Source organism: Dendrobates tinctorius, unplaced genomic scaffold (genome assembly GCF_039654945.1).
Source record: "Dendrobates tinctorius isolate UK_male_01 unplaced genomic scaffold, ASM3965494v1 ptg000035l, whole genome shotgun sequence".
NCBI lineage: Eukaryota > Metazoa > Chordata > Amphibia > Anura > Dendrobatidae > Dendrobates > Dendrobates tinctorius.
The window spans coordinates 68,871,080-68,896,495 of NW_027361703.1; the positions used below are offsets into that span (position 1 = coordinate 68,871,080).

The 25,416-nt window shown below is 44.9% G+C and overlaps 1 protein-coding gene across 6 annotated transcripts in view; it reads right to left on the reverse strand.

Moving 5' to 3' along the window:
* The window catches only part of KMT2E (lysine methyltransferase 2E (inactive)), a 240,329-nt gene that overhangs the window by 92,705 nt on the left and 122,208 nt on the right, over positions 1-25,416 (reverse strand). For 5 of the 6 annotated variants that reach the window (XM_073573622.1, XM_073573624.1, XM_073573621.1 and 2 more), the window contains 5 exons: positions 19,203-19,320; positions 18,926-19,035; positions 9,908-10,166; positions 2,054-2,152; positions 316-480 (listed from right to left, as the gene is read on the reverse strand). In XM_073573622.1, coding sequence (XP_073429723.1) covers positions 316-480; positions 2,054-2,152; positions 9,908-10,166; positions 18,926-19,035; positions 19,203-19,320 — 751 coding nt within the window. The remainder of the gene's footprint in view (positions 1-315; positions 481-2,053; positions 2,153-9,907; positions 10,167-18,925; positions 19,036-19,202; positions 19,321-25,416) is intronic. The other variant, XM_073573625.1, reaches the window with a different exon arrangement.

Consider the following 25,416-nt stretch of genomic DNA (forward strand, 5'->3'; position numbering starts at 1 on the left):
CCATCACCGGAGCTGATGCAACCCCCAACCTACTGTCTCCTTCCCCACCATCCTGTAGAATGTTAGCCCGAAAGGGCAGGGTCCTCTCTCCCCTCTATATCAGTCTGTGATTTTTAGTTTGCTTACTGTAAGTGATCTGTAATTTGTATGTAACCTCCTTCTCATGTACAGCACCATGGAACCAATGGTGCTATAAAATAAAATAAGCTCTTCTGTTATAGTGATATAGATTTGAGCATTCAGTTTCATACATAAAATTCTACAGGCATTTCCTTGAAAACACTGTAAATAAGATCTCTGCATAGACAAATTTACCTGAGGGAGTTCAGGGTCATTGACAACATGTACATCTTTTGTTTCAGATTTGATATCAGTTTTAGATGTGCCAATTCGTTCTAAAGCCTGTTCTCTTCTTTTCTCACGCTTCTCCAGTCTAGCAAATGCTTGAAGAATAGCTTCCATTTTTCTTTCTTCTCTAGTCTATATATATATATATAAAAAAAAAAAAAAATATATAAAAAAGGATTGATATCAGCGATTGAGATATATATATATATATATATTATATAATGAAAACAAACTTATGCTTACCACACAAGAATCAAAAGAGGGCAAAGTACATTGTTTCTGAAAACCAGTCATATGTTCTACTACAGCTATGATATATAGATAGATCTCCATCCATCAGGTGTTTCCATAAATTGCTATATACTCTTCACCGTTAAGGCGGAATTCACATACATTTGCAAAAGAAGCACTGAACCAGCTGAAAATGTACAGCAAAATAGATATGACAATCTGTCAGCAGGATTTCAGTCTGCCCTGCAGCTATTTATATGTGCAAGTAACTCTTTTCAAAGGCAAGTCCAGCAATTTTTACATGGTCAGTTCATTCCTCCGTCACTGAGAAATCAGTGTTAGTATTGATATTCGGATGTGTGAAAGCTCTTCCTGCGCCACTTCCTGGTTGTATTCCCCGCCCAGCGCTGCCTTTTCCAGTATGACTGACAGCTCCCTTCGCAGTGCAACTTCAAGTAATGGAGATTTCAGTCATGCAAAAGGAGGCAGCGCTGGGTGGGGAATAGAGTTGGAGTGAAAGACTTAAGAAGATCTTCCACAAGCTGAAAGTACTTGCACATCCATGCTGATTTCACAGTAGCAAAAAGGTATGAACTGGCTAAAGGTATGCTGGGATTTGTCTGGAAAGAGCTGGATGTGCATATGTATTGTTTGGAGGGGTGAGGTTAATCCTGCAACACAGATGGCCTTTTAGCAAAAGCACAGTTGAATTAAAGGTTTCATTATGAAAGTAAAAAAATTAAATATTTGTTTAGGAATTGTTCAACTACAGAAAACCCTCAAAATTGTTTGAATTCCAGAAATTAAAATAGAAAATTATGATAATTAGTTTTCTCAGAAGTCAGGAAGCAATAGTGTCTAAAACTTTGCTACTATTGTTTTCCATCAATTAATATCTAACTTCACATTGCCAGGCCCCTCAAAAGTCACAATGGCACCGGTATGGCCGATTTGGCTACAATAATTTGACCATCCCTGTTATTTTAGACAAAGCATGGTTATCAGCAAATATTTTCTTAGCAAAGCATATATGACTACACATGAAATACACAAAATGTATAATAAAAAATAAAAGCAAAACTATTAGTCATATCAGCCTGTCAGAAAAAAAAATACTTTGATTATCTTAAAAGATTTGGCAACTAAAATTCGTACAAAGTAAATAAAAATATATGAGATGCTCTTTTAAGCTTTCTTAAATATCAACCAGCACCATCTCTGAGCATTGTGTATAGAAGCAGAAAGTAGCCATAAAACCAATACAGATATGTAACAAATTATCATATTGTACCAAATAAAAGCTGAGTGAAATGAATGCACCAAGCAAGCCATTAATCAGAGAATGATGCACACAAGGAAGCAATCATTAAAATGATTTTGTTCTGAAGGCTAAGAGGAAGCAACAGTCAGCATGGGAAGAGCAACTATCACTTAGGCCAAGTGACATTAACTAGCCACTATCTTCCCGACTTACCATCTTCCTTTTCCTCTCTGCAATCTGCTCCTCAGACTCCATTTCTACTTCATTGCTAACAGGTGTTTTTTCTTCTATATCATCAATAAAATCTGGCTCCTGAAAGATGGAAATGACTGCTTTATAGAAGCTCTACTGCACTATATACTCAAGGGAAACTAAGACTACAATAGCTATACATCAAGATAGTCATCAAATCGAAAACTGCTACATGGCCAATTTCATGCTAACTTGAAGTCAAAGGCAACCTGATCAAGAAGCCAGTTTGTTGAAGGTTTCATCCAGTACTAAATGTAGTTAAACTTACAGTAAGGTCCAAGTCAAACTGACAATTTATTTTTGATTACCTAATGTAATACTTCCTACATGAGCAACTGAATACAGTAAAACACTCAGAGTAGTACAATATCTTAAATTCATTTGTAGTAGTTTTTTTATGCATGCACCTTGTAGAAGGCACAATGAATAGTCATACAAATTATAGATTTTTTTTACTGCATCTCCTTACTAAATGAATCCCTCCACTTGCTTTTTCTTGTCCTTATGCTCCCTAAATTCACACATGGCAGATTTGCTACAGAAATGTGGTACAAATCTATCCAACTGAAACAATGCCATTAAAGTAAATAGACCTGAATTGAACATAAATTTCTAAAATAAACCTATAAAATAACCTATGCGTGAATTCAACTTTAAAAAGTTCCCATCGATGCCCCCTCTTTTAGAAGGCCAAATCTGTTTTCATATTGAGGATCACACTATTTTGACCCTTATGATGCGGACGTTGGAAATACAAGGGAAGGACACTTTCCTCCAGGAAAACTTCATGAAGTTAAAGTAGACAATAATATAAAACACTGACCCTTTAGGAAAGGGAGACAAAAATTGACACTCCCCGTTCCACTATTTTAACAATTGTGTGAGACTTCCTGCCAGGATGTGTGTTCATGTGTATCATCGTAAAAGCAGGTGAAGTCTGTACCATTTTCTTACTTCACTCCATGTATTTCTGCAAGATGGATTCTTGTGTTATTAAGCTTCAGGGAAGAGAAGAATCAAGCTAGAAGCTGCAACAATTACTCCCTGTAAAGCCTTCTCTATAGTGTTATGGCTGTATGTGTATGTAGAGGAGATTAGCCTTTTACAAGCAGCTCCTCATTAAGATGAACCCTTTAGAAGCAGCTCTATCATCTTGTATTAGAAAAGGAGATTTTTGTGTACTCACCGTAAAATCTCTCTCTTAGCCTCTAATTAGGGGACACAGAACCATAGGTGTTATGCTGCTGTCCACTAGGAGGCGACACTATGCATAATCTGAAAAAGATTAACTATGGCTCCTCCTCTGCAGTATACACCCCTGGACGGCATCAGCCTTCTCCAGTTTTGTGCAAAAGCATTAGGAGGAACGTAACAGAAACAACATAACCATGCCTGTAAGAAGGCTACTATGTACGAGCTCAAAGAACAATATGAGAACTCAACCGTAACAACGGCCCGTAAGGGCAACAGGGTGGGAGCTGTGTCCCCCAGTTAAAGGCTAAGAGAAAGAGATTTTACGGTGAGTACACAAAAATCTCCTTTACTCTGTCGCCTCATTGGGGGACACAGAATCATGGGACTTCCCAAAGCAGTCCCTGGGTGGGAAGCAATGGACGAATATTGTGCTAGCAGGTCCCTAAACTTGCGCCTGCAGAACCCGTCTACCCAGGCTCGCATCCGCTGAGGACTGGGTATGAACACTGTAGTGTTTTGTAAACGTGTGTAGGCTAGTCCAAGTGGCCGGCTTACACACTTGTTGTGCCGAAGCATGGTGCCGAATGCCCCAGGAGGCCCCTACTGCCCGCGTAGAGTGTGCCGTGATACCGGCCGGAAGAGGAGAATTGTTAAGTCGGTAAGCCTCTTGTATGGTGGACTTGATCAACCTGGCAAGGGTAGCTTTGGAAGCCAGCAGACCTTTGCGAACGCCCTCTGGAAGAAGGAAAAGGCAATCAGACTTCCGGAAGGGTGCAGTTCTAGACACGTATATACGCAATGCCCTGACGAGGTCAAGCGTATGCAGAGCCTTCTCCACTCTATGAACCGGAACCGGGCAAACGGATGGCAGAGAAATTTCCTCATTGAGGTGGAAGTTGGACACAACCTTCGGAAGGAAAGATGGCACTGTACGGAGAACCACCTTGTCCTGGTGGAATGCTAGGAAAGGCCATCTGCAGGAGAGTGCTGACAATTCAGACACCCTGCCCAGCGAGGTGATTGGAGTGTAGAACGTCCATGGTGGCTGCCATGATCTTGGTAAACGTTCTGGGAGCCATGGCGAGTCCGAACAGGAGAGCCACGAACTGGTAGTGGTCCTGGTTGATCGCGAACCTGAGAAATCTTTGATGGGCGGGAGCAATTGGTATATGCAGGTATGCGTCTTGTATGTCTATGGAGGCGAGATATTCTCCCCGCTCCATGGACGCAATGATGGACGGAAGGGACTCCATGCGAAAATGACGAACCCGTACATATTTGTTGAGTTGTTTTAGGTCTAGTATGGGCTGGACGCTGCCTACTTTCTTGGGGACTACGAATAGATTGGAGTAGAACCCTCGGAAGCGTTCGGCCGCGGGAATCGGTACTACGACTCCTGCTTGAAGGAGAGAGGAGATCGCTTGGTGGAAGGCACGAGCCTTGACTGGCAGTTTCGGTGGAACAGAGAGGAAGAACCAGTTCGGTGGACTGGAAATGAACTCTATCTTGTATCCGGAAGACACTATTTCCCTGACCCACCTGTCTTCTGTAATAGGCAGCCAGACTTGCTGAAAGAGTAGAAGTCGTCCGCCTACTGGTGGGGTGTCTTCCGGAGTTCGTGAGTCATGATGAGGTGAAATTCTGAAGTTTTCCTCCTTTGGGCTTCACCTGGCCTGCTTTCGACTGCCAGGTCCTGTCCGGTCTCTGCGCCGCCCGTGGGATGTTCATGCGTGGAGAGCGGTTACGATTTTGTGCTGGGCGCGAGACGGACCAGCCTGAAGAAATCCGAAAGGATCGGAATAGAGTTTGGTTACGTCGTTTAAACATGTGTTTAGGTTTTAGTTGAGGGAGAGAGGTACTCTTACCCCCAGTGGCGTTGGATATCAGTGTGTCCCACTTTTCACCAAAAAGCCGTCCACTGAGGTACCGAAGATGCGTGAGGGACTTCTTTGAGGCCGCATCCGCTTTCCATTCCCACAGCCAGAGGATACGCCGAATTGTGATGGCGTTTGCTATCCCCGCTACACCTCTTGCGTAGTCAAGGGCTGCATGAAGCAAGTAATCTGCTACTACTGCTATTTGAACCGCTTGGTCCAACAGCTCAGGATTTGAAGTTTGGAGGCCATCTTGCAATGTGTTGGCCCAAGCCAGAATGGCCTTGGCCGCCCAAACTGAAGCGAACGCAGGGGCCAGGGAGGCCCCTGCCGCTTTGAAAACTGAACGAGCCATGCGTTCTACCTGCCGGTCTGCTGCGTCCGAGGGTTGAGCTATCTGGCAGTGAGAGGAGTGTCTGTGCTGCTAGTCTAGAGACTGGGGGGTCCACTTCGGGTGGATCTGTCCACTGCTTGGTGTCCTTTTGTGGGAAGGGGTACCTAGCCTCCAAATATTTGCGATTGGTGAATTTCTTCTCAGGCTGCGAAAACTGCTTAGTAAGGATCGTCTGAAATTCCGGGTGGTTAGTGAAAACCTTAGGTGGTTTCAGAACACCTTCAAAGCAAATCTTGTGTTCTGGGACTTCTGGGGTTGGATCGGAAATGTCCAGCACCCGATGTCCTCAACTAGCGCTGTATTGCTAGGGGGACAAGGGACCAGAGACCTCTCGTCTCATTGTCTGAGTCGGAGTCACAGATGCCTTCCAAATCCTGCGCATCGCTCAGGCGTTCCCTGGTGGGTGAGTCTTCTTGCAGAGATCTGTGTTGTCTGTCCCTAGTAGGGGACGGTCTAGGCGACCTGGAACTACGGTGTCTCTCCCTGGAGGGGGATGACCGTGTGCTATGGGATGACGCAGAGGAACGCGACGTGTGGGTCCGCTTACGTCTGGGAGAGCCAGAAACGGCCTGTCCCTGAGTGGAGCTGTCCCTTTGCTGGGTAACGCTCATAGTCGAGACATGACCCTGCAGAGCCTGGAGTAATGTGGAGGTCAGGTTATCTATGGACTGTGTCATAGACTGCGACATCTGGGTATCCCATTCCGGCGTGGTAGCGGCCACAGAAGCAATGGTAGGGGCTTCCTGGGGCTCTGATCCAGTATTTTGGATACAATCCCTGCAGTGCGGGTACGTGCTACCACTGGGGAGAGTAGTTTTGCAGGCTGTTCAGAAAGCATAAAAGCAGTCCTGCCTGATTTTCTTCCTTGAGCCCGGCATAGTGCACAGAGGCTGACTAGCAGAGGACCGTACAGGGGTGGCTACGCAGAGGAAAACTATAGGAAAGCCTTCTAGGTAATGTGGATTCGCAGCCGAGTAAAGAGAACCCGGCTGTGATCTTACCCCACCAGTGTGCCCCTAGGCCCAGCGCCGACAATTCACAGTTCTGTGCCCCCCAGAGACTGCTGGCGTTGCTGATGTCCCAGACGGCGTCTGCTGCAGCGAAGATGGCCGCCGAGAAGACGAGGAGGATGAAGGGGGCGGAGAGCAGAAAAGAGTGCGCATGGCTATGTAAAAATGCGCCCTGTCTGCCTCGATCCACCCCTTCTAGGACACTGTGGAGTGTCATATTTGTCATCCGGAGTGCGGAGAAGAGGCGGCGACCTCAGCTAGGCCGAAGCCGCGGCCTAAATTAGATATATATGCCCAGAAAGGGAGGTGGTTGGATTTTAACCGGACCCCCCCCCCCCCCGGATTGAAAGGCAGGCTAGCGGTGGGGCCATAATATGAAGCGGGGCCCTGTAATGGGTCCCCCTGAGGCGCTATAGAATGATGCTGCCGCAGAGACCGGCGCAGGGAGCCCTGTGTCTGCATGTGCTATGCCTGTCCGCACTCCCCCCCAGCCCCGACAGAAGCCCGCAGCTAGCTGGGGTCCCTGGATACTGTGCAGGTTGCCATAGAACAGACCCTACCTGAGGCATCTCAACCAAATACCCCCAGAGGGGGATTAGGGAGGGTGCTGCTGTCACCGTCAGGGGGCTTCTTCCTCGCCTCGACCCTCAACCCAAGACCAAAAGGAATTGGGGAAGGAGGGGGGTCTCAACTTCGAACCAGCACCCGCAGGACTAGGGAAGGAGTGACATGGGGAACCGCCATCTCAACTTCAACTGGGAACCCCATAATAGGGGGCCGAGGAAGGAGCCATGCCGGGAGTCTCACTTAGGAGACCCACTTTTCTTCATCTGTCATCCGGAAGCAAAAAAAAAAAAAAAAAAAGGGGGAAAAAAAAACAAAAACAGAAAAAATAAAAAATTCTTTGTGTGCCTCCTTGCGACACTAAGAAAAAACTGGAGAAGGCTGACGCCGTCCAGGGGTGTATACTGCAGAGGAGGAGCCATAGTTAATCTTTTTCAGATTATGCATAGTGTTGCCTCCTAGTGGACAGCAGCATAACACCTATGGTTCTGTGTCCCCCAATGAGGTGACAGAGTAAAGCTGCATAATACATCTTTGTATATGAATGATAAATAATATTCATCATGAAGTAAAGTTCAGGCTCGTGGTGAGAGCTAAGGAAACTTTTTTTTGCTGATTCACTGCCCATTGCGATTCATTGTTGAATTAACCATGTTTATGATTGTTTTGTAAAAGAATTTAATAGAAAAATAGGTAAATTCAATTCTCCCTTCACATTCTATGAAATGTCAAATAGAAAAAAAAGGATTCATTTTGTCATTTTAGATGCTGTAGATAATCAACACCCCACACCTTAACAATTGGTCTTGCAGAGAGAAAAAAAAAATCCAGATTTAGACCTCTGATAAAGTGAACATAAAACTTGTTTTAGGTTTCTGAAGCACTAAAAGGAAATATGATTTAACATTTAAAGTATTTCACAAAACGCGACAGTAACTGAAATTACAACAGCTACATCCTGCTTAAAAAAGTCAAAAGAAGGGGGTTACAAATGCCCTGTGACCAGGTGAAAAGTGGACACTTATTGCTCTTATTTTAATCTCGTTGCTTCCCGAATATTCTACTTCGAAAGTCACTTTTGAACTGCAGATGGGTTCTCCTTAAAGGTTTATCAAAGAGCAATGAAATAAAATATACAGATTTTTCTAAGCACTTTACAGGAACACAGTTCTTTGTCTTAAAGGAAACCAATAAAACGATAACTCTGGCATAACTGTGGTGGTACACAATGTCCAAGGCATTCTATTCAAAAGTCTGTGTAGACTGAAAACCCTGTAGATTTATAATGGTTTCCCCACAAAATCTATAGGTTAAAGCATTGGAGGACAAAGCAGAAAACTATAATGACTGGCAGATCCAGACAGTCCATATATTACACAAAAAGTCATTCATCTGAACAGCAGACATATAATACTGCAATTCATCGGTCATGAAAACATATCGATTTTAGTTAGATGGGCTGACATCAACTGCAAAAAAGCGGTTTCCTTTAAGCTTATTTAATGAGCAGTCTTGTCCCCCGACAGCAGTTTGCTTTACATAAAAACAAGGAAAAAAAAAGAAAAAAGAAAGACCATTTTACTCACCACCACCCTTCCATGGACCAGCACTAAGTCTCTCTTGCTGCTCCATGTGTGTTGATCAGTGAGCGCTTTGCAGCTCACGCTGTCAACTTAAGAGCTCAGTTATTTTCGGCGTGCTCAAAAAATATGCTTGAGCTGTTGCCACTGCATGTCTTGCATCTGTTCGACAGCCACAACACAAGCAGGGATTGCATATTTGTTAAGCAATCCCTACATGTGTTGCGGCTCTCGAACAGCCGCAAGAGACAAGCAGCTGCAGGGGGACTTGAGCATATTTTTCGAGAACGCTGAAAATACACGATTAGCACAAGAGCGTGCTCTGATAACTTATCTTAGCACGCTTGCTCTTCACTACTATTTACCTGTTGTCAGCACTGCAGACAGTAACAGACACCGGGAACAGCAACAGAGACTCCGCTCTAGACCCTGGGAGGGAAGATAAAACAAGCAAGGGGAAAAAGGTTTTCTTAAACCAGGAAACCGTTTTTTAGCACTATGTAGTTTAAAAACCAGCTAGTCACAAGTAGTAAGTGCCCTCCAGGAGACATTTTATTTTCAGTCATTTAATGCTAAAACTAATTAATACAAGAAAAGCGTAAACTCGCTTGGCCAATAAAGTAATTACATATTGATCTTCTCAGTGCAAGATATAAGCCGACAGCAGCTATGGAAAACTGATCAACATGTAATTTTTATAGAATAGTTTATGGCAAGGGACAGCAGGGGATTTCCTCCAGAAAGGTTTATAAGGTATATAAAATTCTACCTATTACGCAAGTGGTGCTTTGGAAGGCAAACAACAAGTGATTAGGACAAAGTTATGATCTAATAATTTAGTGAGCATATGTCTTGTTCTAGAAATATTCCTTTCTTAAACAATAGTAAAACAAAATTCAGATTGTTATAAATACAGTACTGAAATAACGTTTTCTAGCTAGTTATTAGTGTTGGAAATGGACATTAAACTGTATGATACAGCAATTACAATCAAATAGATCAGATAGAGAAACATGTGTAAAAAATAAACTATATCCTCCCAAGAGGCTTGATATGGGTTTTTAGGTTGCTCTTAAAATCATAGCTCCCCTTCAGTGGTAACCATTATAGCACATACCAAATAAATGCCACAATAAGGACACCAGCACAAATTTGTGTAGGCAGAACAAAAGCAAACAGCAGACTAATGTAACCATTACCTGGTTATTAGAGATAGACAGTCGAAGAGGGGAAAGTTTCCTCTGTTTATCTGGGGATTTCAATTTGCTAATGGCACCATCATTGTCTATCAGAAAGTTCTGATTTTGAGATTCTCGTTCTTTAGATGCATCCTTTTCTTTTCTTCCTTTTTTCCTCCTAGTATCATAACCACTGATGAAATTTTCTGTTGGTTCAGAACATCGAAGCACGGGGCACTCTGGATTGTCTTTGAGACACGCACAATCCACCTTGTATTTGCTGAAAACAAAATATCACAGATTTAATATTTCATTTTCACCATCTGCAGTTGTCTCATCAAAAGAGAAATTGGATTGGCATAGGGTGGAGGGAACGGCACTTGCACAGGAGGAGAGTATATAGGTGTAATTTTACTTAGTGGAAACATGGTGATTTAGAAGAGGTTGTCCTAGTAGTGGACAAACACTTAAAATATCCTCTTTAACCCCTTAATGACTGCCTATATGCCTATTAACGGCGGTAGTTAAGGGTACTTAAACCACAGGAAAGTGTATAGCGCCCCCCCCAGAGTCTGATTTTCTCCGAGGTCTCGGCTACCCCCGAGAACATGATTCGGGTCGGTTTTTACCTACCCCGCTTTTGCGATCGCAATTATTAACCGTATAACAGCGACTGCAAAAAAAAAATCCGATGTGCTATTTACTTTCTCTCTCCTCTGACGTGATCGCACATAAGAGGAGAGAGAAACAGGGTCCCCCCACATTACCTGCTGGTGGTCCTGGGCCCGCGTACTTCCCCTCCATGGGCACCGTCATCATCTTCGGGAAGAAAATGGCGAGCGCGTGCGCAGTGTGCCCTCCGAGATCAGCCGGCTGGCAGAGTCTATTCATCATTCAACGTACATTTTGATCACTGTGATAGGGTTTATCACAGTGATCAAAATAAAAAAAAAAAAAAAAGTAAATAGTGTGGGGGGGTATCACCCACCTAGTTAGGGAAATATAATGAAATAAAGAAAATATTTTCGATAGGGTGAGGGCTGGAGATAGGGTGAGGGCTGGAGCTTCTACTGTTTAGGCACATCATGGGGTTCTGCAAACGCAACATGATGCCCGCAGAACATTCCATCAAAGTCTGCATTCCAAAATGGCGCTTCTTCCCTTCCAAGCTCTCCGAGGCACCCAGTGGTCCCCACCACCACATGTGGGGTATCAGTGTACTCAGGATAGATTGCACAACAACCTTTGTGGTCCAATTTCTCCTGTTAGTCTTGTGAAAATAGAGGGCTAAAAAAAATCATTTTTGAGGGAAAAAAAAAAAGATTTTTTTAAAATCACTGCTCTGCGTTATAACCTTCTGTGAAGCACTTGGGGGTTCAAAGTGCTCACCACACATCTAGATAAGTTCTATAAGGGGTCTAGTTTCCAAAATGGTGTCACCTGGGGGTTTTCACTTTTTAGGCACATCAGGAGCTCCTCCAAACGCGACATGGCGTCCAAAGTCAAACGGCGCTCCTTCCCTTCTGAGCTCTGCTGTACACCCAAACAGTGGTTTACCCCCACATATGGGTATGGGCGTACTCAGGACAAATTGCACAGCAACTTTTGGGGTCTAATTTCTCCTGATACCCTTGTAAAAATAAAAATTTGATGGCAAAAAGATAATTTTCGTGGAAAAAATAGGTATTAGACCTACCGGTAATGATGTTTCGAGGAGTCCATCCTGACAGCACCATGGAGGACGTCCTCCTCCTCCTTACAGGGACAGGAAAGCACACGAGAGGTTAAAAGGCCATGTACCACCCCCTTTCCCTCAGTGATTTGACAAGTACCACAAGGTGGATGATGCTAGTAACAGTTTAATGAAACAATCAAATTACAGCATATGACATAACATAATACAACATAGTATAACATAACAGGGAGGGAACTACCCGTGCTGTCAGGATGGACTCCTGGAAACATCATTACCGGTAGGTCTAATACCTATTTTCCCAGGACGTCCACCTGACAGCACCATGGAGAGTACCAAAGCACCTCCTCAGGGTGGGATTACTGCCTGGAGAACTTTTCTCCCAAATGCGGTTTGTTGGCCAGCTAACACATCTAGCTTGTAGTGTTTGCAGAACGTATTAAGACTAGCCCAGGTTGCCGCTCGACAAATTTGATCAACTGACGCCCCCGCCCACTCGGCCCATGAGGCCGATACCGCCCTCGTAGAGTGGGCTTTTAAGGAATCAGGCGGGCTGGCGCCTTCAGCCAGGTAGGCATCCGAGATTACCGAGGTAATCCAACGCGCGATGGACGCCTTAGAGGCCTTCTTCCCTTTATTCCTACCTCCAACTATTGGTGGCCTGTAGGTATTCTATAACTGCGTGCCTCACGTCTAGCGAGTGGAGCCGCCGCTCCTTCTCATTTCGGGGATTATCGCAGAAAGAGGGTAACACTACCTCCTGGTTCAGATTTCTTGTAGAGGCTACCTTCGGGGTAAATGCCGGGTCTAACCTTAGGATTATACTGTCCTCTCTTATCTGGAGGTATGGATCCTTAGTGGATAGAGCCTGGATCTCCCCTATTCTTTTGGCCGTGGTAATGGCTACTAGAAAGGCCGTTTTACGAGTGAGAGCAGGGATGGCTATCTTCTCACTAAGGGCGAAAGTGTCCGAGCAGAGGAACCGAAGCACCAGGCCCAGGTCCCAAGGCGGGGTGAGCTGCCTAATCGTGGGGCGCAGGCGCTGTGTGGCTTTTATAAACCTTATCACCCAGGGATGTGCAGCTAACTGATAATCGAAGAAGGCTCTCAAAGCTGAAACCTGGACTTTTAGAGTGCTGGGCTTGAGGCCTTTATTAAAACCTGCCTGCAGGAACCCTAGTATGTTAGGGAGATCAGGGGTGCCTGCCACGAGCTCGGACCTGCCACCCTCCAGACAGAATCTTTTCCATATCTTCCGATAAATTGCCGACGTCACCGGCTTCCTGCTGGCCTGAAGGGTGGATATGACCTGCTCCGACAATCCTTTTGCTTTCAGGATGTCCCTCTCAGGATCCAAGCCGATAAATGGAGTCTTGCTGGGTCCGGGTGGTGGATCGGGCCCTGGTGGATGATGTTCTCCCACAGGGGCAGTTCGACTGGATCTTCTACTGCCATGGCTCCCATTAGGGAAAACCAGCTTCTCCTCGGCCAGTATGGCACTATCAATATCACTCTTGCGTGGTCCTCGCGTATCTTTCTGAGCCCTGCCGGTATGAGGGCCAGTGGTGGGAACGCATAAGAGAGGGATTCTCCCCAAGTCTGACTCAGGGCGTCAACGCCTTCTGGATGGTCCATCGGATTTAGGGAGTAGAATCTGCGAACCTTCGAGTTCTTCCGGCTTGCGAAGAGATCTATACTGGGGGTCCCCCAGCGCTGACAAAGCTGGTCGAAGATCTCTACATTCAATTCCCACTCTGTCGGGTGGATCTGTTGTCTGCTCAGGTAGTCTGCCACTTCGCTTTGGGAACCCTCTAGATGTACCGCGGTCACGGATCAAACTGTCCGTTCTGCCCACGTGAATATCTTTTCCGCCAGTGCCTGTAGTGGTTGATGTCTGGTTCCTCCCTGGTGTTTCAGGAATGCCACTGTTCTTGTATTGTCGGATAAAATGCGGACATGACGGCTCTTTAGTACCGACCGGTTTCTCCGCAACGCTTCCCAGACCGCGAAGAGTTCCTTGAAATTGGAGGATCTGGCCTTGATGCTTGCTGGCCACTTCCCCTGGAAGATCTTCCCTTCTATGTGGGCTCCCCATCCCCACGCACTTGCGTCTGTGGTGACTACCACGTATGGAGAGGTTGTCCAATGCACGCCCACCTGAAGGTTCCTGGACTGTAACCACCAGCGAAGGGACTCCTTTACTCGTCCTGAGAGCCTTAGGGGTTTGTCTAGCGACGCCTGACTCCTGTCCCACCTCGCGAGAATTTCCCTTTGTAACAACCGCGAGTGGAATTGGGTCCAACGGACGCACTGGATGCAGGCCGTCATGAGGCCCAGGACCTCCATTGCTTCCCTTATGGAGCATTGACGCTTCAACAGGCCTCTGGTTCTGGCCTGAATGGACTTCTGCTTCTGCTCGGGTAGCCAGGATATTCTGTCGGCTGAGTCTAGGAGGACTCCCAGGAATACCTTTCTGGTGTCTGGTGTGAGGTCCGACTTCTCCCAGTTGATCACCCAGCCTAGGAACTCCATCACAGTAGTTGTTCGGATCCTGTCTCGGATGAGCGCTTCTTTGGATCTTGCCACCAATAAGAAGTCGTCCAGGTACGGAACAATCACAATACCTTGATCTCTCAGGTAGGCCACCACCTCTACCACCAGTTTCGTAAAGATCCTGGGAGCTGAGGCCAACCCGAATGGAAGACCCTGGAACTGGAAATGGCAGGTCCGGGCTGGTGAGCTGATCGCGAACCTTAGTAGGCCTTGGGATGAGGGATGGATAGGAACCTGATAGTATGCCTTTTTTAGGTCTAGGGTGCACATAACTGCGTCCCTGTCTATTAGAGGAACTGCGGATCGGATTGATTCCATCCAGAACCTCCTGTATCTGACCCAGGTATTTAGTGGCTTCAGGTTTATGATGGTGCGGGCCTCGCCGGATTTCTTTGTGATCGCAAACAGGGAAGAGTAGTGCCCTTTCCCTCTTTCTGACGGTGAAACTGGTATTATGACCCCTGAGTCTAACATGTCCTGAAGATCCGACCACATTGCGGAGTCCTCCTGGACGACAGTGGGGGTAATATATCTGTCGGGGGGAGGAGAATAGAGCTCTATCCTGTAACCTTCCCTGATGGTTCTGAGGACCCACTGATTGTTGGTGACTCGTGACCAGTTTGCTGCAAAGTGGCGAAGTCTCCCCCCAATGCCTATGGCGTCATTGTCTCCTCGATCTAGATGTCAATGCAAATGGGGGACCTCTGTTCCTCCCACTTTGGCTGAAGGAGCCTTTGTAGGAGCTTCTATTAGACCTCGCCCGACCCCTAAACTCCGACTGTCCTCTGAAGGATCCTCTCCGAAAGGACTGGGGCCGCCTGGGCTTTTCTTCCGGAAACCCCTTATTCTTATCGGACACCAGCTCAAGGATATCATCAAGGGCTGGCCCAAACACCCTCAGGCCCGAGAAAGGGATGGCACATAGCTTTGCTTTAGAAGGGTTATCCCCCGACCAGGATCTAAGCCAGACTGCTCTCCGGGCCGCATTAGAGAGGGAGCTGTTTCTGGCCGCAAACCTTACTGATTCCGCTGACGTATCCGACAGGAACGCCGTGGCTGATTTCAACAGAGGAAGAGATGCTAGTATCTCTGACCTCGGGGTCTTGTCGGTTAGGCGTTCCTCCAACTGCCCCAACCACAGGAACATAGACCTAGCCACCGAGGTGGCTGCTATGTTGGCTCTAATCAGGGCCGCAGACGTCTCCCATGCTCTTTTTAACAAGACGTCCGCCTTTCTATCCATCGGGTCTCGAAGACCGGATGAGTCCTCGGCTGGGATAGCCGTCTTCTTAGTAACCTTGGCGAGTGGGACGTCGATCTTAGGGATTTCTTCCCACGCCCGAGTTTCCTCGGGATCGAAGGGCAGTCTATTTTTAAAGTTTCGGGAGAGTGTCAACCGACGCTCCGCTTCCTTCCACTCCTCCAGGATCATTGCTTTGATGTGCTCGCTTACAGGGAACACCACCTGTTTGCGGGACACCAGTCCTCCAAACATTAAGTCCTGTCTGGACTGTGGCTTAGGGACTTCTTCCATCTGCATGGTATTTCTGACCGTGTGTACCAGCTCGTCCGTATCCTCCAGTCTGAATAGGTACTTCCTGTTCTGATCCTGACTATCCCCCAGGATCTCGCCTTCTTCCTGGTCTGAGTCCTGGAAATCGGAATCCTCGCTAGGGCTCGCTTCTGATACTGGAACTGATTCCCACCTTGGACGCTTGCGACTTGGCCCAGGGCTGGGGGACCGACGCCGGGTTGTAGCCTGAATCTCTTCCCTTATCAGCGACCTCATTTCGGAAAGTAGGGATGGCTGTTCCTCGCCTATGACCCTGGAGGTACAGGGACAGCATAGGGTCTTGCTAGAGGTGTCTGGCAGCTTTACTCTGCACACCGGACATCTGACTGATTTGGAGGTAGCTTTTGCCAGGTCCTTCCCCGAGGGGGACTCTGCCGGGATTCCCTTTTCCTAATAACATAAGGGGCACCTAATCAGATCTGGGCTGTGGGGCTGGGTGGGGAGGGTGGTCTGCGCTATGCGCACTTACCCCCCCCCCCCGCCAGCTGCAGCGTTGCCTTCCATCCTGCTCCTGGCGACCAATGCAGTCACACAGCCTGGACCGACCTGTGACGACTCTGGAGAGCGCTGTGGGCCAGGAGCGCGCGCGCCCTGGATTTGAAACCGGCGTCTGACGTCACCGGAAGTGACGCTGGTAAGCCGCGCCTCCACTTCCTGCCGGGCCTCTGCGCGCGACCGCGCTCGGTTCCCCGGTCCCGCCGCCTGCATGGAGCCGCTGCTATGGCGTTCCGGCCTCCTGTGCTGCCAGCCGTCGGCGCCGTCCTGCGGGTACTCGGCCCGCCTGGCCTGCAGCCCCGATTGCGCCCACTTTTGTCGGTGCCCGCTCGGCCAGCCGCCTGCGGGGAGCCGACCCATCCTAGAGCCGAGAGCCCCCCCACCGGGAGGAACGGCTCCCTCCAGGAGCGTCGTCCTGCTCCTGGCCTTTGGAGCCGAGGGACTCCCCACCGGGGAGTTTTGGCCCCGGGACCTCTTCACAGGGGAAGGATTGGACTGGCCGCACGATCCCCTGGGCCCCTCCGGTAAGCTCTCGCGTGTCCCTCCGTGCAGGGACAGGAAAAACACTGAGGGAAAGTGGGTGGGACATGGCCTTTTAACCTCTCGTGTGCTTTCCTGTCCCTGTAAGGAGGAGGAGGACGTCCTCCATGGTGCTGTCAGGTGGACGTCCTGGAAAAAATGATTTTTTTATTTTCACGGCTCTACTTTATAAACTTCTGTGAAGAACTTGGAGGTTCAAAGTGCTCACCACACATCTAGATAAGTTCCTTAAGTGGTCTAGTTTTCAAAATGGTGTCACTTGTTGGGGGTTTCCACTGTTTAGGCACATCAGGGGCACTCCAAACGTGGCATGGCGTCCAATCTGAATTCCAGCCAATTTTGCAGTGAAAAAGTCAAACAGCGCTCCTTCCCTTCCGAGCTCTGCCAAGCGCCCAAACAGTGGTTCCCCCCCACATATCAGGTATCGGCGTACTCAGGACAAATTGCACAATAACTTTTCCAGTCCAATTTCCTGTTACCCTTCGTAAAATAAAAAAATTGGACCTGATGTAATTTTTTTTTTGTGAAAAAAAGTTAAATGTTCATTTTTTTTAAACATTCAAAAAATTCCTGTGAAGCACCTGAAGGGTTAATAAACTTCTTGAATGTGGTTTTGAGCATCTTGAGGGGTGTGTGGTCCGTAAAAATAAAATGGTGTTGTAAAAATGAGAAATCGCTGGTCAAGTTTTAACCCTTAAAACTTCCTAACAAAAAAAAATTTTGGTTCCCAAATTGTGCTCATGTAAACATGTGGGAAATGTTATTTATTAAGTTTTTTGAGAGCCATATCTCTGTGATTTAAAAGCATAAAAATTCAAAGTTGGAAAATTGCGAAATTTTCAAAATTTTCGCCAAATTTCCATTTTTCCCCCCAAATAAACGCAAGTTATAGGAATGAAATTTTACCACTAACATGAAGTACATGTCACGAGAAAACAAGGTCAGAATCACCGGGATCCATGGAAGCGTTCCAGAGTTATTACCTCATAAAGGGACAGTGGTCAGAATTGTAAAAATTGGCCTGGGAATTTAACATGCAAACCACCCTTGGGAGTAAAGGAGTTAAGCTGAAAATTGGCACCATCACTAAGGGGTTGATAATGAAAGTGTAATTTCACTTAAAACAAAATCTGTTTAAAGAAAACATATCACAACTACAGACACCAATTTTAAGCAATCATTTCGCGTGTGAATACAGAGACTATAAATTTATTTAGTGCTTGAATCAAAAGACTGAGCTTGACCGCAGTGCCTCCTAACCGATACACATATATGAAAACTGTTACCTTTGGTCGGGAGACCCAGTGGCTGGGACAGAACTTCAGATCCAAGCATGGTTCACGTTTCATTGATGTATTAGATGTATTGGACTGGAATAAGAGACTTACCCCAACTGCTAACACTCAAGTTGCCCCAAAATTCTTCATAGGGGAAAAATGTTCTGACAGACATGGGGGCAGGTCCTCTTTAGAGGTAACATACATTTATGTATATTAAAAATAAAAAAGATACTGTATTTTTCAGACCATAAGGCAAATTTAAGTAGTAGAGGAGGAAAGTAGGAGAAAAAAAGTGTTAAAATATTTAATAACATGTCTGTAACCACTTATGGGGGCGATCTTCTCCTGGGAGGCAACAGGTTGTACAACACTCTTGTATGGGGACAGCAGTTTTGCACAACCTGTGTGGCTCTGCAGCTGTTGACAAACTACAGTTCCCATCATCCCAACCTGCCCAAGCATGATGGGAGTTGTAATTTTGCACAGCTGCAGGGCCACATTGACAGGTACCCCTGCAGTGGAAATTAAAAAAGGAAACGCAAACAAATCGTAATGACAGAACCTAATTTGTATGATCCTCCTTTTTTAAATTTCATGCTGCCCTTACCACCAGGGGCGGTGCATGCTCACAATAACCTGCAGTGGCTTCCAGTAAAATGGTGCCATAACTGCACATGTACAGATTGGGATCTCTGCTCAATGACAAGCAGAGATCTCCATCTGCACATGTGCCACCAATGGTGGCACTTTGCTGGGGACTGCCACCAGCTTCCTGTAGCAGCGACTCTGCTCTCTACCACCCCAACCCAAGCGAGACAGGCAAGATACATCCAGACTAAGACGCACACATTTTCAAATTTGGTATTGGGACAAAGTGTCCAGAAAATACGGTACATTTGACTCACCAAACTGCATAATCAAAGTCAAATGCGATAGTGACTTCTGCACCTTTTGGAATGTTCGAAATTGAATAAATATATAAATGAATTGTTCCTTCTTCAACAACATGCCGCACCTGCAATATGAAGAAATGAGACTTATCTATATGACACTATTGCATATAAAAAAAACAGAGCAGACACCAGCATAGTTTCCCGTTTAATACCTGATTAATTCTATTTACAGCTTTAATATCTGAAAATGATAACTCAACAGTAAATCTAGAACAAAGGGGTTCCTTACCTCAGCATTTGGTGAACAAGACCTTCTAATAAATCTAGCTTCATTGCCAAATGTCCTTGCATCAACACACATTTCTAATCCATGAAATTTAGAATAAAATAAAACAAATGGGTATGGTCTATAAAGAAAAATAAAACACTGATAAGGATTGAATAGTCAACATAAAAAAGTATATAGTTATAGAACTAGTACACAGGCATTTACTAAGCATATTAGTTTAATGAAAGGATTACTAAGCTATAAATTGCCAACAGGGCTGTGGAGTCTGTGTCCATTTTGATCTAGTCGGCATAAAATAGACCGAATCCTAAAATACAGCTCTGGCAAAAATTAAGAGACCACTGCAAAATTTTTAGTTTGTCTGATTTTTCTCTTTATAGGTATGTTTTTGAGTAAAATGTAAATTACTCTTTTATTCTATAAACTACTGACATGTCTTCAAATTTCCAAGCACTAAATTTTGTATTTATTTTCAGAAAATGAGAAATGGACAAAATAACAAAAAAAAATGCAGTGATTGCAGACCTCAAATAATGCTACGAAAACAAGTTCATAATCATTTAGAAACAATACTAATGTTTTAACTCAGGGAAAGTTCATAAGTCAGTATTTTGTGGAATTAACATGATTTTTAAATCACAGCTTTCATGCGTCTTGGCATGCTTTCCACCAGTCTTTCACATTGTTTTTGGGTGACCTTATGCCACTCCTGGTACAAAAATTTAAGCAGTTCTCCTTTGTTTGATGGCTTTTGACTATCCATCTTCCTTCTTGATTACATTCCAGAGGTTTTCAATGGGGATCAGGTCTGGAGATTGGGCTTGCCATTACAGGGATTTGAAGTGGTGGTCCTTCATCCACACATTGATTCACCTAGTTGTGTGGCATGACACATTGTCCTGCTGGAAATAAACAGTCCTCAGAGTTGGGGAACATTGCCTGAGCAGAAGTAATCAATTTTTTTTCTAGGATAGCCTTTTATATGGCTTGATTCAGACATCCTTCACAAAGATTAACCTGCTCCATTCCAACCTTGCTGAAGCATCCACAGATCATCACAAATCCTCCACCAAATTTCACAGTGGGTGCAAGACACTGTGGCTTGTACGCCTCTCCAGGTCTCCGTCTAACCATCAGATGACCAGGTGTTGGGCAAAGCTGAAAATTACACTCAGAGAAATTACCTAACTCCAGTCCTCTATGGTCCAATCCTTATGGTCTTTGGCATAGTTCAGCCTGGCTCTCCTTTGCTTCTCATTGATGAAAGGCTTTTTTTCTAGCTTTACATGACTTGAGCCCTGCCTCTAGGAGCCTGTTATGAACTGTTCTTGCAGTGCACTTCACCCTATCTGCCATTTGCCATTCCTTTTGTAGGTCACTTGATGTGATCCCTGTGGTTGCTGTCGAGTGACATTCGAATAAGATGGCGTTATCCCGGTCAGTGTAGAGTCATTTTTGCCCTCTGCTTATCTGTAGCTTTGTTGTCTCCAATGTCTGCTGCTTGACTTTGTTGTAATGGAGGGTCGTCTTAGAAATTTTAAGGATGGAGGCAACATGACACTCACTGTATCCCTCTGCTAGTAAAGCCAGAATTGAGCTGCTCTTTTCCCCACTCAGGACTTTTCTTTTTAACTCCTTTGACATAGTTAAAAGTTATATTTTCATTCCGATTACTTTTGGGATATTAATAGCACTTGTTTTGCCATCCAGCTTGTCCTATTTCAAGAGGATTGTGAACACCACAGCAGGGTTTTTTTTTTTTTATACTTGATGAATTTTTATAAAACTGCAGTGGTCTCAATTTTTGCCAGTGCTGTATATAATAAAATGGGTACAGTAGTTCAATGCAGTATGTGCTGTAATTTATTCATAAGAATTTGGGAAAGTTATTAAATGTCCTATAAATTTATGTTCTTTTCCTGATCTAAGCTTCTAGTTGATATGAATCTGTGCTGCACTATTATGTACATGCTCAGTAGTGACCAGTGCTGTGGAGTAGGGAGTCAGGAAAATTGAGGAGTCAGAGGTTTGGCTTACCAACTCCACAGCCCTGGTTGCCAGAACTATGAAGTGGTCATAGTTGTCCGGCATTCTGCAATCAAGTAGTGTGCTTCAGCATCAACATGGAATCTTCTTGTGCCCTAATAGAATGTATTTAAAAATTATCAGTTTTCAAATTTGAAAGGTGAGCATCATATGTATATGGGTTACTTAATAGAAATCCTCTCACACAAAGAAGTTATAAGATGTTACCTATCCATTAAAGGGTGTTGCCTCATGTTGTAAAAACAAGTATCTTCGCAATTTTATCTTTTATTATAAATCCACACCATTCTCAAGGGTGAATTTTAATCCTGTAGTACATTGCTTATTAAAAAAAAAAAAAAAACCCTACAGGTCAACTCAGAGCACAAGACAAGGAGCACATGTTTGTAAGGCATGTGCTATACAAATTGCAAGTTATCTGAAGTTGGTCGGATTGCTGGATACGTCAAAATTTCAGTTTTCCTGTGTTTATCACACGCTGCAAAGTCAAAGCTGCCTATGTTAGCATAGGACAGTTCAAAGTTCGGAACATCAGCTCTGCCATGCCAGTCAGTCTTCAGGATAAAAACCAGATCAGAGAGCATCATTAATAAAATCTAAAAATTTCAGCTTACAGTAGTAGCGATACTTGATAGGCTGACTATTAGTTACTGATTTAACTGCAAACAGGCTTGTACGAAGAAACCTTACAAGGGTTATTCTTTTCTTACATAGACACTACATATAAGCTAGGCAATTTTCTTTTCATGGAAGCTGCACAGTTCTCTCCTCAAGTTGACAGAGGACCGATATGCAGGAACATTTTTTTGTACTCAATACAAATTTGCTTTCTCGTTGAATAGACTTGGGGACAGTACTGTGGGCAAATGCCTTGCCATCAGGCAGCAAACTGTTGGCTCAACTCAGTGGACTCTACACTCTCCTGACACTAGACAGTTAATAATAATACTAAATTTTATTTCTATAGCGCCGACATATTCCACAGCACTTTACATTTCAGAGGGGGCTAATACAAACAATAGACATTACAGCATAACAATAATCACATAGATTATAACAGATACCAAGAGGAATGAGGGCCCTGCTCGCAAGCTTACAATCTATGAGGAAAAAGGTAGACACGAAAGGTGGGTGGTAACAGTTACCCTGATTGTATGGACCAGCCATAATGTTAAGTGTGTAACAGTACGGACACAAAGGGCTAATGGATGCATAAAGCATGTGGGAACATGATGCGGGGAACCTGGTTATGGTAAAACTAATGGCTGTGCCACACAGGGATAGATTAGGTTAATGTGTTGAGGCGGTAGGCCAGTTCAATTTAATGCAAAAAGCAGTAGGAGGGGGGAAAAAAATCCCACAATTGCAGACCAATTTGCTTGGAAAAAAAAAAATTTGTCTTGAGGGGGAAAAGAAAATCAGAATGCTGGAGGGCTTCTGCAGCCAACAGGAAAATTACATTTCCTGGTTTAATCAGAGCAAATAGAATGGACATCCCTGAAAATGACAAAGACACCTAAAGAGAAAGGACAATGTCTGCAGGGGAGTATAGCTAATATAAAATAGTTGTGATAGTCACTGGAAAGTGACCCTCTAGAAAAAGTCTGGGGGGGAAAAAAAAACAAAAAAAAAACACTGCAGAGCAGCCAAAAAGGGAAAATCTTGAGAAAAAGCATAACGTAAAAGTGCCCTGGTTGGGTGGTGCACAGAGGCCATCACCTGAGGAAGTCTATGTCAGACAATCAGGGACACAGAAAAAGGGTGTCAAGGACCACTTGTCCCATAGTAGAGAAGAAGTTGAGGCATAAGCTAAAATTGAGCAGGAAGACACAAGACTCTAAGAATGAAACATTTTGAAGGGAATTTGTCAGTAGGCTCAACCCTCCTAAGTCACATATATGGGCATGCTGATCAGAGTAAAATGACACATTGATTTGATGTCTTATTCCAGAGACATCCACATTTTTCTTAACATGTAAATGAGCTGTTAAAAACTGTGGGCAGGACACTGGTCTGACTGAAAATCTGCCTCCTTCCCCTGGCGCGGTTCCTTTAAATTTTTACCATCAGCGGATCCGTACATTCGCCGATCCGCTGTCCCCAGTTTGTCAGTCCGCCTGCGGATCCGTTTTCTGCTATTTTGGCGGATTTTGACTGACAGAAAAAACTGAAGTGTGAAACAGGCCTAAAGAAGGTGTTACCAGGATGGAACATGTAATTAACACAGAACAGTAGAACTGAAATTTGTCTTAAACACATTTGTTGCAACTCTCACAGCTCTCATGTACTGCAAAACTGGCTGCCAGTGAGATTGAAGCTGAAGCATGGAAGAAACTGCAGATGTGTCAAGCTATAAATGACAAAGCTCTGCAGTGAGATCAGTGGAAAAGAGAGCAGCCATTTCATCTAAAAAAAAATAGCTCTGGAGGCAGATTTTCAGGAAGATCTGTATCCTGCCCACAGTTCTTAACAGTTCATTTACATATAGAAATGTGGCTTTCTTTGCACCAAGACATCATATTGCAGATATCAATGTTATTTTATTTAACTTTCTGAAATGCGTACCCACATAGATGACTTAGTATTTCCTTTAAGAAAAAAAGGTTTGAAAGCCAAATCACTGCTGAAAGCAAAACTATCAAATGCGCAGATAAACCTTGCCAAGCTTATGAGCCTTAGCCCCGTTTCACACTTCCGTTTGTCTCCATCAGTCAAGACCTGCCGTTTTGCAAAAAAAACGGATCCGCCATTTTTCTTGGCGGATCCGTTTTTTTTTCCCCCATAGACTTGCATTACCGGCGGATCTTGACGGATGGCCATCCGTTGGATCCGTTTTTTTGCGGATCCGCCAAGATTTTGGCTGACCAGACTGGACAGACAATGCAATGTTTTTCTGGCTGGCCGGATCCGCACTTTACACTGCGCATGCCCAGCAGAATCGCCTTTGCAGTAAATTTAACCCTAAATCCTGATCTGGCGGCGCTCGCTCTCTCTCGACAGCGGTTCCTTTAAATTTCTTCCTCGCCAGATCCGTCAAAAAAAAAAAAAAAAAAAAAAACAGTCCGGTGGCACATGTTGATGTCCATACACAGGCGGATCCGTTTTCCGCCATTTTGGCAGATTACAACTGACAGAAAAAAAGTGATGTCTGAAACAGGCCTTAGGAATACATTTGAGTTAACCAAGCTGTCAAAAGCTTGAAATTTAGAACCCTGGCTTCAGCAGCCATGATGAAAAAAGTAGCCAAAGTGAAAAAAAAAAAAAAAAGGAGGGGAGGAATAGTGCAGAACATGGATGTGATGAAAGGGAAGACACCATGGAGCATCATAGTCCAGATGAACCAGGCTATTATAAGTTTATGCTTAGAGCATACAACACTGCCCTTCACCTCTCAAAACAAACCTATTTCAACACCCTCATCACCTCACTGTCCAATAACCCTAAACGTCTTACACTTTTCATTTCCTGCTCAACCCAAGAGTGCAGTCCCCAACCATGGAGTTTCGAGCTGACGATCTGGCCAATTACTTCAAAGAAAAAATTCACCATATCCGACAGGAAATTACCTCCCAATCACCTCATACCATGCACTGTCCTCCCTCCCCACTTAATCTAGCTCACTCTCTGATTTTGAACCAGTCACAGAAGTAAGCAGGCTCCTTGCATCTTCTCGTCCAACCACTTGCACCAGTGACCAATTTCAGTCACATCTCCTCCAGTATCTTTCCCCTGCTGTCACCACTCAGCTAACTAAAATATTTAACCTCTCTCTCTTCTGGTATCTTTCCCTCCTCATTTAAGCATGCCATCATACATCCACTACTTAAACCATCCCTCGACCAAAACTGTGGCGCTAACTATAGACCTGTCTCTAATCTTCCCTTCATCTCTACACTCCTGGAACGCCTGGTCCACTCCTGTCTGATCCCTCTCCAATCCGGTTTCTGCTCTTTACACTCTACTGAAACTGCCCTCACTAAAGTCTCTAATGAACTAATGACAGCTAAATCTAATTGTCACTACTCCATGTTAATTCTATTGGATCTCTCTGCAGCATTCGACACTGTGGATCATCAGCTCCTCCTTACTCTGCTCCATCGGCATCAAGGACACCGTTCTCTCCTAGTTTTCCTCCTATCTCTCTGAACGCTCCTTTACTGTATCTTTT